At 47.5% G+C, this 17113-nt stretch overlaps 1 protein-coding gene across 1 annotated transcript in view; it reads right to left on the bottom strand.

Annotated features, from left to right (window-relative positions):
• The window catches only part of LOC141078112 (uncharacterized), a 53805-nt gene extending 52746 nt beyond the window's left edge, over nt 1-1059 (bottom strand). The window contains 1 exon segment of the mRNA XM_073564952.1: nt 982-1059. Coding sequence (XP_073421053.1) covers nt 982-1059 — 78 coding nt within the window.
• Between the last annotated feature and the right edge of the window lie 16054 nt (nt 1060-17113).

Here is a 17113-nt window from a genome sequence, read left to right as displayed (position 1 = left end):
AGAAGTTTGAGGCTTTTAGAAAAGATTTTTTGTTTCCACAAACACAACGGACAGAAATGATCTGACCCCAAAGTCTCCATGTACAGTGATTTATGGGGATTATTTCTGGCCTTAGACTTTCCTATATTACAAGAAAAACTCCAGAAAAAGCCGATATTAAAATGTTTCTAAAGAAAATTGGCTCCAACAATTCTTGTAAGAAGAAAAAAATATGTAAAAAGCAGAAGACACATTTTATAATTTTTAACATGTTAAACATTTATTAAAAAGAAATGAATCTTTTTGGGCCCCAGAACATAGATGTACACTGCAGGGACGACACAGACTGTGGTGTTTTGACTTTGGTATTTTTCTGCCTTTTCGTCACTATTCCTGACAATATGGTTACTGATATAGCATGAAGTGGTGCACCTCTTTAGAATGACACTTTTTATACTGATTCACTATAAGTTTACACCTCCCTTTTCTAAAAGAACATCCTGGTCAACTAATACCTTTATATACCTGGTCAGAAAAGTATATATTTCCATTGATTGTGATTAATATCTCAACCAAACATTATCTCTAGTGTGGAAACGGCCTTTGTTGCCTTCTAATCGGTACATGCTTTGTAAGCGTAGGGAGACACCATATAGTTTGCTTCCCTCCTGCTTTGAACCATCCCCTTTTTTGTCCCTACACATAAGTGCCAGTCGGCCGCTTTGGTTCCACGAGCCTAATAGCCCTTCCCAGTCTCCACATGTGACGCGTTCTCTTGTATTTCATTGGAGCTTAGTTGCTCCCATTCACAGTGGATGACGCCGCATGTGATTGACAGATGAAGCCGGACGCTTCCGGTTTACTAGTTCCGGTGAGCGCGGACTTTTGTCCCGCCTCCAACTCATGTAAACCCGCCGTTAATGGCGTACATGGCTAACAGACGAGCGGGGGGAAACCGCGTCTAGCCGGCAAGCTGACCCCACACTTCCATACGGTGCGCACCTGCAGGGGTTCATTTCTTACACAGCGCGTGCGGTTACTACACCGCTCAGCGTCTTTGGTCTCTCTCCTCACTCTCATATGGACCTTGTTTCAGACTGTGCCTCATTGTGACAGTCCACACAGGCATTCTCATATCAAACACAAGATATATTCTTCACTACTATATTCTGAATGCTATACACATCTTTTACAGGCCAATACCCGCGGCATTCTCAATGGGATATACATGATCCCTCCTATAAAATATACCTCCGTTTACCAGGTACATATTTCACTTGACTCATTTCATTTCTACCCGATTTCCACGGGGACTACAGCAGTTTCTTACACATTCATTTTTATTTTTGTTTTAATACAGCATATTTTTCTTAACCCCTTCACGACCTTTGACGCCACATAGGCGTCATGAAAAGTCATGCCAGAACGACCCATGACGCCTATGTGGCGTCATGACTTTAAAGCCCCCCTGCAGGTCGGGTGACCTAGCTCACTGAAAGGTCACCCGACCCGCAGATACAGGGGGCTTTGTTCTTCACCACAGGGGGCGTGGCTTCGCCCCCACGTGGCTACGATCGCTCTGATTGGCTGTTAAAAGTGAAACAGCCAATCAGAGCGATAGTAATATTTCATCAATGAAAATTGATGAAATATTACAATCCAGACATGGCCGATGCTGCTGTAGCATCGGACATGGCTGGAGACACCGATTCCACCCCCCTCCACTGGCGATCGCCCCCCCGCAACTGAATGACAGCGGCGATCTGCCGCCGCTGTCATCATCTGCCCCCTCCCATTCCCTCTGCTCCCCGACAGCCTCCGATCCCCCCCTCACCCCCCGGTACCTCCTGAGTCCCCCCGTCCCTCCTGGTGTCCCTCGGGTCCGGATGATGCATGCGCATTTTTGTGGAAAAAAAATGATTTTTTCATTTTCACGTCTCTGCATTTTAAACTTCTGTGAAGCACTTGGGGGTTCAAAGTGCTCACAACACATCTTACATACGTTCCTTGGAAGGTCTAGTTTCCAAAATGGGGTCACTTGTGGGGGGTTTCCACTGTTTAGGTACATCAGGGGCTCTGCAAATGTAATGATGACCGCAGACTATTCCATCAAAGTCGGCATTTCAAAACGTCACTACTTCCATTCCGAGCCCCAATGTGTGCCCAAACAATGGTTCCCCCCACATATGGGGCACCAGTGTACTCAGGACAAACTGTACAACAACTTTTGGGGTCCAATTTATCCTGTTACCCTTGTGAAAATAAAAAATTGCAAGCTAAACAATCATTTTTTGAGGAAAAAAAAAATATTTTTTATTTTCATGGCTCTGCGTTATAATCTTCTGTGAAGCACTTGGGGGTTCAATGTGCTCACCAAACATCTAGGCAACTTCCTTATGGGGTCTAGTTTCCAAAATGGGGTCACTTGTGGGGGGTTTCCACAGTTTAGGTACATCAAGGGCTCTGCAAATGGAACATGACGCCCGCAGACCATTCCATCAAAGTCTGCATTCCAAAACGTCACTACTTCCCTTCAGAGCCCTGACGTGTGCCCAAACAGTGGTTCCCCCCCACATATGGGGTACCAGAGTACTCAGGACAAACTGTACAACAACTTTTGGGGTCTAATTCATCCTGTTACTCTTGTGAAAAAAAATTGCGGGCTAAAAAGCTTTTTTTTTGAGGGAAAAAAAATGATTTTTTATTTTCACGGCTCTGCGTTATAAACTTCTGTGAAGCACTTGGAGGTTCAAGGTGCTCACCACACATCTAGATAAGTTCCTTGGGGGTCTAGTTTCCAAAATGAGGTCACATGCGGGGGGTTTCTACTGTTTAGGCACACAGGGGCTCAGCAAATGTAACATGACACCCTCAGACCATGCCATCAAAGTCAGCATTTCAAATTGTCACTACCTCCCTGCAAAATGGTTTTGTAAATATTGTTGTAAAAATGAGAAATCACTGGTCAACTTTTAACCCTTATAACTTCCTAACAAAAAAAAAAATTGTTTCCAAAATTGTGCTGATGTAAAGTAAACATGTGGGAAATGTTATTTAGTAACTATTTTGTGTCACATCACTCTCTGGTTTAACAGAATAAAAATTCAAAATTTGAAAATTGCGAAATTTTCAAAATTTTCGCCAAATTTCTGATTTTTTCACAAATAAACGCAAAAATTATTGACCTAAGTTTACCACTAACATGAAGCCCAATATGTCACGAAAAAACAATCTCAGAATCGCTAAGATGCGTTGAAGCGTTCCAGAGTTATTACCTCTTAAACGGACACTGGTCAGAATTGCAAAAAATGGCCAGGTCATTATCCATCACTATATGGAAAGCAGAGTCACTGCACAATGTTCGTTACGTCACGTCCATAACTACTTTATTATACTCTATTATCCTGTACACAGTGGAGTAGATAGAAATCACAGATCCCACAGCAATAGCTGGAATTGGACCCTCCAACGTAAAGAAAAAAAAAAATCTCTCTATCTATATACACTGTTCAATAAAATAAAGGGAACACTTAAACAACAGAATATAACTCCAAGTAAATCAAACTTCTGTGAAATCAAACTGTCCACTTAGGAAGCAACACTGACTGACAATCAATTTCACATGCTGTTGTGCAAATGGAATAGACAACAGATGGAAATTATTGGCAATTATCAAGACACCCTCAATAAAGGAGTGGTTCTGCAGGTGGGGACCACAGACCACATCTCAGTAACAATGCTTTCTGGCTGATGTTTTGGTCACTTTTGAATGTTAGTTGTGCTTTCACACTCGTGGTAATATGAGACGGACTCTACAACACACACAAGTGGCTCAGGTAGTGCAGCTCATCCAGGATGGCACATCAATGTGAGCTGTGGCAAGAAGGTTTACTGTGTCTGTCACCGTAGTGTCCAGAGGCTGGAGGCGCTACCAGGAGACAGGCCAGTACACCAGGAGATGTGGAGGGGGCCGTATGAGGGCAACAACCCAGCAGCAGGACCGCTACCTCCACCTTTATGCAATGAGGAACAGGAGGAGCACTGCCAGAGCCCTGCAAAATGATCTTCAGCAGGCCACAAATGTGCATGTGTCTGCACAAACGGTTAGAAACTGACTCCATTAGGATGGTCTGAGTGCCGACGTCCACAGATGGGGGTTGTGCTCACAGCCCAACACCGTACAGGATGCTTGGCATTTGCTAGAGAACACCAGAATTGGCAAATTTGCCACTGGTGCCCTGTGCTCTTCACAGATGGAAGCAGGTTCACACTGAGCACATGTGACAGCCGTGACAGAGTCTGGAGACGCCGTGGAGAGCGATCTGCTGCCTGCAACATCCTTCAGCATGACCGGTTTGGCAGTGGTCAGTAATGGTGCGGGGTGGCATTTCTTTGGAGGAGAAATAACAGCTCACATAAATTCAACGAACTTTTCATTAAGATTAATAGCAAGACCCTATTAAATATTGAGCACCAGCGGGATGAAGCATTGACAGCGGCAAGTAAAAGTGTGGGCGCCCCGGGTCAAAATGACCGTTATTGTGAACAGTTACGCAAGATGAAGATGAAATGATCTCTAAAAGGCCGAACCTCTAAGATGATACATGGCCTTTGTATTTTAGGCAAAAAAAAAATTATAAAATATATATATATAGATAGAGAGCGAGAGAGGAGAGACATTTTTTACAATTTCATAATTGCAAAAAGGAAAAGGGCGATGCAAAACTTTGGGCACCCTTGGAGATTTGTGTACCGAGATAATTTTGACCAAGATTACACACCTTAATTAGCTTGTTAGGGTTATGGTGAGATCACATGGTGACCAGGAGCTACAGTCTGAGGAAAGGGCTAAAAAGCCTTCACTACACCCCTGTACAGCTGTATAATGAGGCCCAGGCTTTATAGTGAAGGGACTGGAGTGAGGGCCTGTTCCCAGGAGCTACAGTCCGAGGAAAGAGCTAAAAAGCCTTCACTAGACCCCTGTACAGCTGTATAATGAGGCCCAGGCTTTATAGTGAAGGGACAGGAGTGGGGGCCTGTGCCCAGGAGCTACAGTCTGAGGAAAGGGCTAAAAAGCCTTCACTAGACCCCTGTACAGCTGTATAATGAGGCCCAGGCTTTATAGTGAAGGTACAGGAGTGAGGGCCTGTTCCCAGGAGCTGCAGTCTGAGGAAAGGGCTAAAAAGCCTTCACTAGACCCCTGTACAGCTGTATAATGAGGCCCAGGCTTTATAGTGAAGGGACAGGAGTGAGGACCTGTGCCCAGGAGCTACAGTCTGAGGAAAGGGCTACAAAAGCCTTCACTAGACCCCTGTACAGCTGTATAATGAGGCCCAGGCTTTATAGTGAAGGGACAGGAGTGAGGACCTGTGCCCAGGAGCTACAGTCTGAGGAAAGGGCTAAAAAGCCTTCACTAGTCCCCTGTACAGCTGTATAATGAGACTCAGGCTTTATAGTGAAGGGACAGGAGTGAGGGCCTGTGCCCAGGAGCTACAGTCTGAGGAAAGGGCTAAAAAGCCTTCACTAGACCCCTGTACAGCTGTATAATGAGGCCCAGGCTTTATAGTGAAGGGACAGGAGTGAGGACCTGTGCCCAGGAGCTACAGTCTGAGGAAAGGGCTAAAAAGCCTTCACTAGTCCCCTGTACAGCTGTATAATGAGGCCCAGGCTTTATAGTGAAGGGACAGGAGTGAGGGTCTGTTCCCAGGAGCTACAGTCTGAGGAAAGGGCTAAAAAGCCTTCACTAGACCCCTGTACAGCTGTATAATGAGGCCCAGGCTTTATAGTGAAGGGACAGGAGGGAGAAAAGTGGGGAAAGGAGCCAGAAGAGCCGGACTGCCCATCACTAACCTGCAGAGCCGCACTCCACATATATGGCTGCTCTGTGCACAGGACCTGTGATGAGGTCACAGGAGGGGAGGAGTCAGGGGGTCACATGATCAGGGGTCTCAGTGTGTGCAGGACTCTGCTGTGCTGGTTGTCATGGTGCTGGATGAGGGGAAGTTTCTGTGTGGGGTCAGGAGGGGTTTACAGGGTGGATGTAGCAGAGCCCTGTGTGTACGAGGTGTACGGAGCGGAGCCGTGTGTGTACGAGGTGTACGGAGCGGAGCCGTGTGTGTACGAGGTGTACGGAGCGGAGCCGTGTGTGTACGAGGTGTACGGAGCAGAGCCGTGTGTGTACGAGGTGTACGGAGCGGAGCCGTGTGTGTACGAGGTGTACGGAGCGGAGCCGTGTGTGTACGAGGTGTACGGAGCGGAGCCGTGTGTGTACGAGGTGTACGGAGCGGAGCCGTGTGTGTACGAGGTGTACGGAGCGGAGCCGTGTGTGTACTAGGTGTACGGAGCGGAGCCGTGTGTGTACGAGGTGTACGGAGCAGAGCCGTGTGTGTACGAGGTGTACGGAGCGGAGCCGTGTGTGTACGAGGTGTACGGAGCGGAGCCGTGTGTGTACGAGGTGTACGGAGCGGAGCCGTGTGTGTACGAGGTGTACGGAGCGGAGCCGTGTGTGTACGAGGTGTACGGAGCGGAGCCGTGTGTGTACGAGGTGTACGGAGCGGAGCCGTGTGTGTACGAGGTGTACGGAGCGGAGCCGTGTGTGTACTAGGTGTACGGAGCGGAGCCGTGTGTGTACGAGGTGTACGGAGCAGAGCCGTGTGTGTACGAGGTGTACGGAGCGGAGCCGTGTGTGTACTAGGTGTACGGAGCGGAGCCGTGTGTGTACGAGGTGTACGGAGCGGAGCCGTGTGTGTACGAGGTGTACGGAGCGGAGCCGTGTGTGTACGAGGTGTACGGAGCGGAGCCGTGTGTGTACGAGGTGTACGGAGCGGAGCCGTGTGTGTACGAGGTGTACGGAGCGGAGCTGCCTGTGTACGAGGTGTACGGAGCGGAGCCGTGTGTGTACGAGGTGTACGGAGCGGAGCCCTGTGTGTACGAGGTGTACGGAGCGGAGCCGTGTGTGTACGAGGTGTACGGAGCGGAGCCGTGTGTGTACGAGGTGTACGGAGCGGAGCCCTGTGTGTACGAGGTGTACGGAGCGGAGCCGTGTGTCTACGAGGTGTACGGAGCGGAGCCGTGTGTGTACGAGGTGTACAGAGCGGAGCCGTGTGTGTACGAGGTGTACGGAGCGGAGCCGTGTGTGTACGAGGTGTACGGAGCGGAGCCGTGTGTGTACGAGGTGTACGGAGCGGAGCCCTGTGTGTACGAGGTGTACGGTGCGGAGCCGTGTGTCTACGAGGTGTACGGAGCGGAGCCGTGTGTGTACGAGGTGTACAGAGCGGAGCCGTGTGTGTACGAGGTGTACGGAGCGGAGCCGTGTGTGTACGAGGTTTACGGAGCGGAGCTGTGTGTGTACGAGGTGTACGGAGCGGAGCCGTGTGTGTACAAGGTGTACGGAGCGGAGCCGTGTGTGTAGAATCATAGAATCGTAGAGTTGGAAGGGACCTCCTGGGCCATCTGGTCCAACCCCCTGCTCAAAGCAGGATTCGCTAAATCATCCCAGTCAGATGTCTGTCCAGCCTCTGTTTGAAGACTTCCATTGAAGGAGAACTCACCACTTCTCGTGGCAGCCTGTTCCACTCATTGATCACTCTAACTGTCAAAAAGTTTTTTCTAATATCTAATCTGTGTCTCCTCCCATTCAGTTTCATCCCATTGCTTCTAGTCTTTCCTTGTGCAAATGAAAATAAAGTTGATCCTTCTACAATGTGACAGCCCTTTAGATATTTGTAGACAGCAATTAAGTCTCCTCTCAGTCTTCTCTTTTGCAAACTAAACATTCCCAAATCCTGCAACCTTTCCTCATAAGACAGGGTTTGCAGACCGGTCACCATTCTGGTCGCTCTTTTCTGAACTTGCTCCAGTTTGTTGATGTCTTTTTTAAAATGTGGTGCCCAAAACTGGACACAATATTCCAGATGAGGTCTGACCAAAGAGGAGTAGAGGGAAATAATGACTTCACGTGATCTAGACTGTATGCTTCTGTTAATACATCCTAGAACTGCATTTGCCTTTTTTGCTGCTGCATCACACTGTTGACTCATATTCAGTCTGTGATCTATTAGTATACCCAAGTCTTTTTCACATGTGCTGTCACTTAGGCCTATTCCTCCCATTCTGTATATGCTTTTTTCATTTTTATTGCCCAGATGTAGTACTTTGCATTTCTCCCTGTTAAAAACCATTCTGTTAGTTACTGCCCACTTCTCCAGTTTATTTAAATCTTTTTGAATCCTCTCTCTCTCTTCTCTAGTATTAGCTATCCCTCCTAGCTTTGTGTCATCAGCAAATTTAATCAGTTTACCCTCAATTCCTTCATCTAAATCGTTGATAAAGATGTTGAACAATACAGGGCCCAGGACAGAGCCCTGTGGTACCCCACTTGAGACATTCTTCCAACTGGATGTGCAGCCATTTACGACCACTCTTTGGGTCCGATCACTAAGCCAGCTATGAATCCACCTAACAGTTGCCTTGTCCATTCCATACTTAGTCATTTTTTCAATAAGGATTGTATGAGAGACTTTGTCAAATGCTTTGCTGAAGTCAAGATATACTATATCTACAGCATTTCCTTGATCCACCCAATCAGTGATACCGTCATAGAAGGAAATTAAGTTAGTCTGACATGACTTATTAGTTACAAACCCATGCTGACTCTGTTTGATCACTTCATTCTTATCCAGGTATTGACTTACATGTTGTTTAATAATTTGTTCAAAGATCTTTCCTGGTATAGAAGTCAGACTCACCGGCCTATAGTTGCCTGGGTCCACCTTCTTCCCCTTTTTGAAGATAGGAACAACATTTGCTCTTCTCCAGTCTTCTGGCACTTCTCCTGTTCTCCAAGAATTTTCAAAGATTATGGAGAGTGGTTCAGAAATTTCTTCTGCTATCTCCTTCAGTACTCTGGGGTGTAATTCATCTGGACCTGGAGACTTGAATTCATTTAGGTTAGCTAAGTGTTTCCTCACTATCTTTCTGTTTATAGATATCCTGGATTCTTCTATTCCCTTAATAGGACAGTGAATAACAGTTGGTGTTACATTTCCTTTCTGAGAGAAAACAGATGCAAAATAGGAATTTAAAAGTTCAGCCTTCTCAACATCCTGTCTTACCATTTCATCATTTTCATCCTGTAAAAATCCTATAGCATCTTTGACTTTTCTTTTACTTTTGACATATCCCCAAAATCCTTTATTATTGCTTTTGACATCTCTTGCAAGCCTCAATTCATTTTCAGCTTTAGCTAATCTGATTTGTGCCCTGCAGATTCTGCAGACAGCATTATATTCTTCTTTAGATATGCCTCCCTCTTTCCATTTTATAAACATTTTTTTCTTCCTTTTTAGCATGTGCTTAAGTTCTGTGTTCACCCATCCTGGTTTCCTTAAATGCTTCCTATTCTTCCCTCTTTTCGGAATTGTTAACAACTGTGCTTTGAGAATTTCATTTTTCAAGATTTCCCATCCTTCCTGGACATTTTTGTCTTTAAGGATATCCAGCCATTGGATCCCTCCAATTATCTTTCTGAATCCCTTAAAATCTGCCTTTCTGAAATCTAACCTTGACGTCTGAGTCTTCACAGGTCTTCCGCCTCTAGTTATCCAAAATTCTAAAATTTACGAGGTGTACGGAGCGGAGCCGTGTGTGTACGAGGTGTACGGAGCGGAGCCGTGTGTGTACGAGGTGTACGGAGCGGAGCCGTGTGTGTACGAGGTGTACGGAGCGGAGCCGTGTGTGTACGAGGTGTACGGAGCAAAGCCGTGTGTGTACGAGGTGTACGGAGTGGAGACCAGCTTCAAGGTAGTCTGCAGTTCGTCTTTAGCTACTAGATTTTAATTTATGGTGCACCAACTGTATATAAATTTTATTTGGATCAGGGTACCCTGGACCACTAGTCCTCAAAACAGATCAATGTCCTGAATAATATTTGGCAAAAAAATTATCCACTCTCACAGCCATCAGTCATTTCCCCCTTTCTTCTGGGCTCCGCCTCCTCAGCATTCAGTTATTTACCCAGCGCCTGCTCTGTAATCTTGTTTCTTGGGCATGCGCAGTTAGTGCTGTCCGTCCACTGACATCACATGATGTCTTCCTTCTCTCACCTGCGTGGACCCGCGGCCCAAGATCCCGCCCCGCAGTGTGAATAAATCAGTAGAGACTGTGGGACGGGATCTCGGGCCGCGCGTCCATGCAGGTGAGAGAAGGAAGACGTGATGTCAGTGGACGGGCAGCGCTAACTGTGTGGTCTGTTGTCCTGTTTATAGTCTTTGTGATCGGGAATGTTGGCCATTCTAAAGGTGACGTAATAACATTACACGCACTTACATTGAAATTCTAAGGCCTCTTTCACACTTCCGTTTTTGACAATCAGTCAAAATCCGCCAGGTTTTGAAAAAAACGGATCTGCAATTTTTTTTTGTGGATCCGTTTCTTTCCCCATTGAATTGCATTACTGGCGGATCTTGACCGATGGCCATCCGTTGGATCTGTTTTTATGAGGATCCGCCAAATGTTTTTCATCCATCGGCATGCCTGGACGGACCCTGCAAAAAAAAAATTCTCTCTCTCTCTCTCTCTCTGTCTTTTTTCCCGGCCAGCAGGTCCTTTAAATTTCCTCATTCTGTGGCATCCATTCACATCAGTTAGTAACGGATCCGCATTTCCGCCTTTTTGGCGGATTTTAACTCACACAAAAAACTGAAGTGTGAAAGAGGCCTTACCCTAATGTAACGCACTGAAATAAACATTCCATACACTTACATTAAAATATCACACACCTGTGTGTTGTGAGTTCATTTTTCCCTTCATCATTGAGGTCTGATGAACTCCCTCCTCTGGTGAAGGAAGGTAGTGAGGCTGATTATCAAACACCTGGGCAGCTAGATGATGACTGGGTGGCTGGAATTGAGGACTGGATATAAGGCTGCCGACGCCCTTCTTCCTGGCTGGTGATTTTCCTGCTGGATTCTTGGAGACCAGTCTGATTCCTGCATCTCAAAGCTAAGTTTTTCTGCTCTGCTTTGTACTATTCAGTTTTGTTTTTGTTTTGCCTTGTTTTTTTGGGAGTTCTGCCATCCCCGGCCGGGGGTGAGCTGATTTCCATTTTTGTCTCTGATCTGTTGATCTTTTTCTCTGTCTTCAGAATATACCTGAGTGCTGATATAGTCTTTTGAAGCCTAGCGACTTCAGGGCCTGTTTTTCCTATCAGTCGGTTGGCTCATTTTGATAGGGCTTTTGCGGATGGCAGACAGCAGCTTTCCTATCCTGTCCTATGTAGTTAGCTTGGGCCCCATCATTTGCTCAACCTATCTTTCTATCTGTGTTAGTGTTTTCATCTTGCTTCACCATCATTATATGTTGGGGGCTGCCTATTGCTTTGGGGTCTGCTCTGGGGCAGTTTAGTTTTTCCCCTTTCTGTCTTTAGGCTATGTAGCTCTCCGGCTGTGATCAAGGGGTCTAGGGCACCGTAGGAACCCCCCACAGCTACTGCTAGTTGTTGTGGATAGGTTCAGGGGTCTGCAATCTGATAGCTACCAACCTCTCTGGTTTTTCTGGACTTAGCTGGTATTTTGTTTTTAACTCCTTTGGTGACTCATCATAACACCTGTGGCACACTGAGCACGTCGTAAAAATAAAAGTCACCTGGTTAGCTTGGTAATACAAAAATTAAGTGTTGTGTCTGTCGTTGTCATTGTCCATGACCTCTCCGCCGTAGTCCAGATAATAACGAGGTCCCACGACGATCTCCCATGGAGACTGTCATGATCCCAGTGCAGGTTTTTGAACTGCACACCGGGGGTTAATGTCTGGAGCCCGGTGCAGGTTTTGACCTGCACACCTGGGGTTAATGATTGTGGCCTCTTTCTGGTTCTGGGAGAGCTTCTTAAACCCCTGGGAAGCTCCAATCCCTGCCAGTTATACTTTTGCCTTTGGCCTAGTGTGCTGACCCCTGTGTGCCTGTTTGTTGCTATAGCTTGTTTATATTGTTCTGACCCGGTTCTGTTTCCCATTGTGAGTTTGCCTGCTGATTCTGTACTGCGTTATTATCTGTGTATGACTCATTGCCTGTTACCTGACTACTCTTTGCTCGCCCCTCTTGTACCTTGCAGCTATCTCTGTGTATGACTCATTGGCTACGTCCTGACTATTCTCCCTGTCTATGCCCCTTGGTAACTTTGTCTCGCAGTTACCCTGCTAGGAGTTCTCTGGCAGCTCCTAGCTCTGTGGAGTTTAGGCCACGCCCCTAGCAGTCACATGCTTCAGGTCCTGCGGCTCTGAAGTACGCATCTACTCGGCTGCTGCCGCTCCACAGGTATCTCTGAGCACAGTTCGCTTTACTCAGGACACGCGCACTGGCCTGCTATTTTTTTTTCTCTCCTCACTTCTGCAGCATGGACCCAATGTGTGCTTTATCTGAGCAGGTGAAATGCTTGACTCAGTCGCTGCAGAAGCTTAGTTTGGAACACCAAGCTCTGGCCCAGTCCCAACGGCGGGTGGAGGACTCAGTTCAGGGGGTGCTTTCCGCAGGCTTCCAGGAGGTGGGGAATAGAGATGTCATTTTAGTCCCACCTGAATCCCCGGTTAAATTACCAGATATATTTTCTGGTAACAAGGATGATTTCAGGGCATTTAAGGAGGGCTGTAAGCTCTTTTTTTCTTTGAGACCCCACTCCTCTGGGGATGAGAAACAGAGGGTGGGGGTGGTGATGTCCCTGCTTAGGGGATCCCCACAAACCTGGGCATTTACGCTTTCCTCTTCTGCCCCTGAGAGAATGTCTGTGGATGCATTTTTTGAAGCCTTAGGGATTATTTATGATGAGCCTGATAGAGTGCGGTTGGCTGAGGACAAGGTGATGAGTGTCTGTCAGGGGGAGCACTCGGCCGAATGGTTCTGTACTGAATTCAGATGTTGGGCAGCCAAGATTTCCTGGATTGATGCCGCCCTTCGGGGGCTGTTCCACAGAGACCTGTGTGAACGTCTGAAGGATGCTTTGGCACTTCATCCTCCGCCTGACTCTCTGGAGGATGCCATGGTCCAAGCGGTTCGCATGGATCGCAGGCTGCGGGCTAGAGGCATTATGCAACGGGAAACACCCTTATTCTTCAGTGGAGATGAGACCCGGACTCTTCCTATGGCTATGGAGGTGAGCGCTGTCACCTGTGAGGGAAAGGAAAGAAGACGCCACCGGGAAAAGCAGTTGTGCTTCTATTGTGGGAAATCTGGACATTGGAAGAAGGACTGCCCCTCCTGTCCGTCATCCTCCAAGATGGCGGGAAACGACTAGGTCTGGGTAGTAATCGAGGAGGCTACCCAGACCTTCAGGTACAATTTTCCTCATGTGCAAAGATGGTGCTGCAGGTGGAACTGGAACTTGGTTATGGTCCTGTTCAGACTACTGCTTTTATTGACTGCGGATCGGCTGTGAACCTGATTGATACCAAGGTTATGACACTTAATAAGATAGGGACAGTCAGGCTTCATGATCCTGTTAAACTTGTGGCAATTGACTCATCTCCTCTTACCCAAGATGGTATCTGTTGCAGGTCTGAACTTTTTTCTCTAAAAGTGGGTTCCACTCATGTGGAGAAACTAAGTTGTCTGGTGCTAGATAACTTGCCTGCAGGACTGGTACTGGGGATGCCTTGGCTTCAACGCCATAATCCTACCATTGATTGGGTTACAGGGGAAATCACTCAATGGGGATGCAATAATAAATGTGGTAACCGGGGACATCTTGTTAACGCTGTTAAATCCGTGTCTGTGTCGTCTGTCGATCTGGAAGGTATTCCGGAGTACCTGAAAGATTTCGAAGACGTTTTTTCCGAAAGTGAGGCTGAGGCGCTGCCACCACATAGACCCTATGATTGTGCCATTGATTTAGTACCCGGAGCCAAGTTACCTAAGGCTCGATTGTTCAATTTGTCTGGGCCAGAGCGCCAAGCCATGAAGGAGTTCATAGCTGAGAGTCTCCGCAAAGGGCATATCAGGCCTCCTGTGTCACCTGTGGCAGCAGGGTTCTTCTTTGTGAAGAAAAAAGATGGTGGTTTGCGGCCGTGCCTCGACTTTCGGGAACTGAACAAGATAACGGTTAGGAACTCTTACCCGCTTCCCCTCATCCCAGACTTATGTAACCAGTTAGCTGGGGCCCAATGGTTCTCCAAGTTAGATCTGCGGGGGGCCTACAATCTGATAAGGGTTCGGGAAGGGGACGAGTGGAAAACGGAATTCCTCACATCAGAAGGACTCTTTGAGAACCTGGTAATGCCATTTGAGTTAACTAATGCACCCGCTATTTTCCAAAATTTCATCAACGTTGTGTTTTCTGATCTGATAGGCCGTTTTATTATTTATTTGGATGATATTTTGGTGTATTCCCCGGACAGTCAATCTCACTTGCAACATCTAAAGACAGTTCTCCAGAGACTCAGGGAGAACCAATTGTTCGCCAAATTGGAAAAATGTTCATTTTTTGTACAGGAGCTGTCTTTTTTGGGGTTGATTGTGTCCTCTGAGGGGTTTCGTATGGATCCTAAGAAGGTGCTGGCGATCGCTGACTGGGTTCAGCCTCGAGATCTCAAGGGGCTCCAGCGCTTCTTAGGATTTGCGAACTATTATCGGAGATTCATTAAAGGTTTCTCACAAGTGGTGAAACCACTCACAGATCTTACCCAGAAGGGAGCTGATGTAAAAAATTGGTCTGTACTCGCTAAGGAATCCTTCTCAGCGATTAAGAAATGTTTCATGTCTGCCCCGGTGTTGGTGCAACCTGACCCGTCCAAACCATTCATTGTGGAGGTGGATGCTTCTGAAGTGGGGGTGGGGGCTGTGCTGTCCCAGGGTCCGGCCACCCTTACCAATCTCAAACCCTGTGCCTTCTTCTCCAAGAAGTTCTCTTCAGCTGAGAAAAACTATGATGTAGGCAATAGAGAACTTCTTGCGGTCAAGCTGGCGTTTGAGGAATGGAGGCACTTTTTGAAAGGGGCAGCTCACCCTATCACGGTTGTCACGGATCACAAAAATTTGGCATACCTTGAATCTGCTAAGAGGCTTACTCCTAGACAGGCCCGTTTGTCACTTTTTTTTTCACGATTTCAGTTCTCAATTTCTTTTCGACCGGGGTCCAAAAATGTTAAAGCGGATGCCCTGTCCAGAAGTTTTGATCCAGTGTCTCCCCCTGAGCCGCCGTCCTCCATTCTTCCCCCAGGGGTGGTAGTGGCGGGGGTCTCAACTGAGTTAGAACAAGAAATCCTAAGGGCTCAAGCCCTAGCTCCGGCAACCAGGCCAAGCGATAAACTGTTTGTTCCAGATTCATTGCGGCCTAGACTTCTGCAGGAGTTTCATGATTCTAGGCTGAGTGCTCATCCAGGTATCAAGCCTTCATTAAGGTCCGATGTCAAGGAATTTGTTTCTGCTTGTGACATATGTGCCCGTTCCAAAAGCTCGCATAACCGACCGGCTGGGGAACTCATACCTTTACCGGTTCCTGATAGGCCATGGACTCATCTTTCCATGGATTTTATTACCGGCCTTCCACCTTCCAGGGGCAATACCGTGATCTGGGTGGTGGTGGATAGGTTTTCTAAACAGGCCCATTTCATTCCCTTGGCAGCATTACCTTCAGCAGAAACGTTGTCAAGATTGTTTGTGCAGCATGTGGTCCGATTGCATGGGGTACCCCTGAATGTTGTGTCTGACAGAGGTGTGCAGTTTGTGGCCAAATTTTGGAGGGCGTTCTGTATGAAATTGGGCATCTCACTCTCCTTCTCGTCGGCATATCACCCGGAGAGTAATGGTCAGACAGAACGCACCAATCAATCCCTGGAACAAATTCTCAGGTGTCTGACCTCCGCCAGACAGGAGGATTGGTGTGATGCGTTACCGTTGGCTGAATTCGCTTTTAACAACCGGGTGAGTCAGTCCACCAACATGTCCCCATTCCTGATTAACTATGGCTTTAATCCACATTTTGGGGAGTTTTCTCGGGTGGATTCCGGTTGTCCAGGAGCAGAGGGGTCCGTTCAACGGTTAAAAAACCTCTGGGCTGAAGTCCGGCGTAATATCTCTCGAGCCCAGGGGAGATACAAATATTTTGCGGACAAAAAGAGAGCCTCGGGAGACATGTTTCAGGTGGGAGAGAAGGTTTGGCTCTCCACGCGTAACATCAACTTAAAGGTACCATCAGTTAAGTTGGGACCAAAGTTCATTGGTCCATACGAGATTATGGAGATAGTCAACCCTGTGGCATATAGGTTGCGTCTCCCCGCCTCCTTAAAAATATCTAATGTGTTCCATAAGTCTCTGTTGAAACCAGCAGGATCTGTCAAAGAGAACTCTGAGACTGTTGTTCCTCCAGTGCTGGTGGAGGGTCAATTGGAGTATGAGGTCGGACATATTGTGGACTCTCGGCGGGTGCGCCGCTCTTTGCAGTACCTGGTCCACTGGAAGGGATATGGACCAGAAGAGCGCTCATGGGTCCCTGCTCGCTCGGTACATACAGATCGCCTGGTTCAGGCGTTCCATGCCAAGTACCCGGGGAAGCCTGGGGGTCCAGAGGCCCCCCGTTGAGAGGGAGGTACTGTCATGATCCCAGTGCAGGTTTTTGAGCTGCACACCGGGGGTTAATGTCTGGAGCTCTGTGCAGGTTTTGACCTGCACACTTGGGGTTAATGATTGTGGCCTCTTTCTGGTTCTGGGAGAGCTTCATAAACCCCTGGGTAGCTTCAATCCCTGCCAGTTATACTTTTGCCTTTGGCCGAGTGTACTGACCCCCGTGTGCCTGTTTGTTGCTATAGCTTGTTTATATGGTTCTGACCCGATTCTGTTTCCCGTTGTGAGTTTGCCTGTTGATTTTGTACTGCGTTATTATCTGTGTATGACTCATTGCCTGTGACTTGACTACTCTCTGCTCGCCCCTCTTGTACCTTGCAACTATCTGTGTATGACTCATTGCCTGTGACCTGACTACTCTGTGCTCGCCCCTCTGGTACCTTGCAGCTATATCTGTGTGTGACTCATTGGCTACGTCCTGACTATTCTCACTGTCTATGCCCCTTGGTAACTTTGTCTCGCAGTTACTCTGCTAGGAATTGTCTTGCAGCTCCTAGCTCTGTGGAGTTTAGGCCACTCCCCTAG

Source organism: Dendrobates tinctorius, unplaced genomic scaffold (genome assembly GCF_039654945.1).
Source record: "Dendrobates tinctorius isolate UK_male_01 unplaced genomic scaffold, ASM3965494v1 ptg000504l, whole genome shotgun sequence".
In the NCBI taxonomy this organism is placed as follows: domain Eukaryota; kingdom Metazoa; phylum Chordata; class Amphibia; order Anura; family Dendrobatidae; genus Dendrobates; species Dendrobates tinctorius.
Note: the sequence above shows the minus strand (reverse complement) of the source record. Positions and strands in the feature narration are given on the sequence as shown.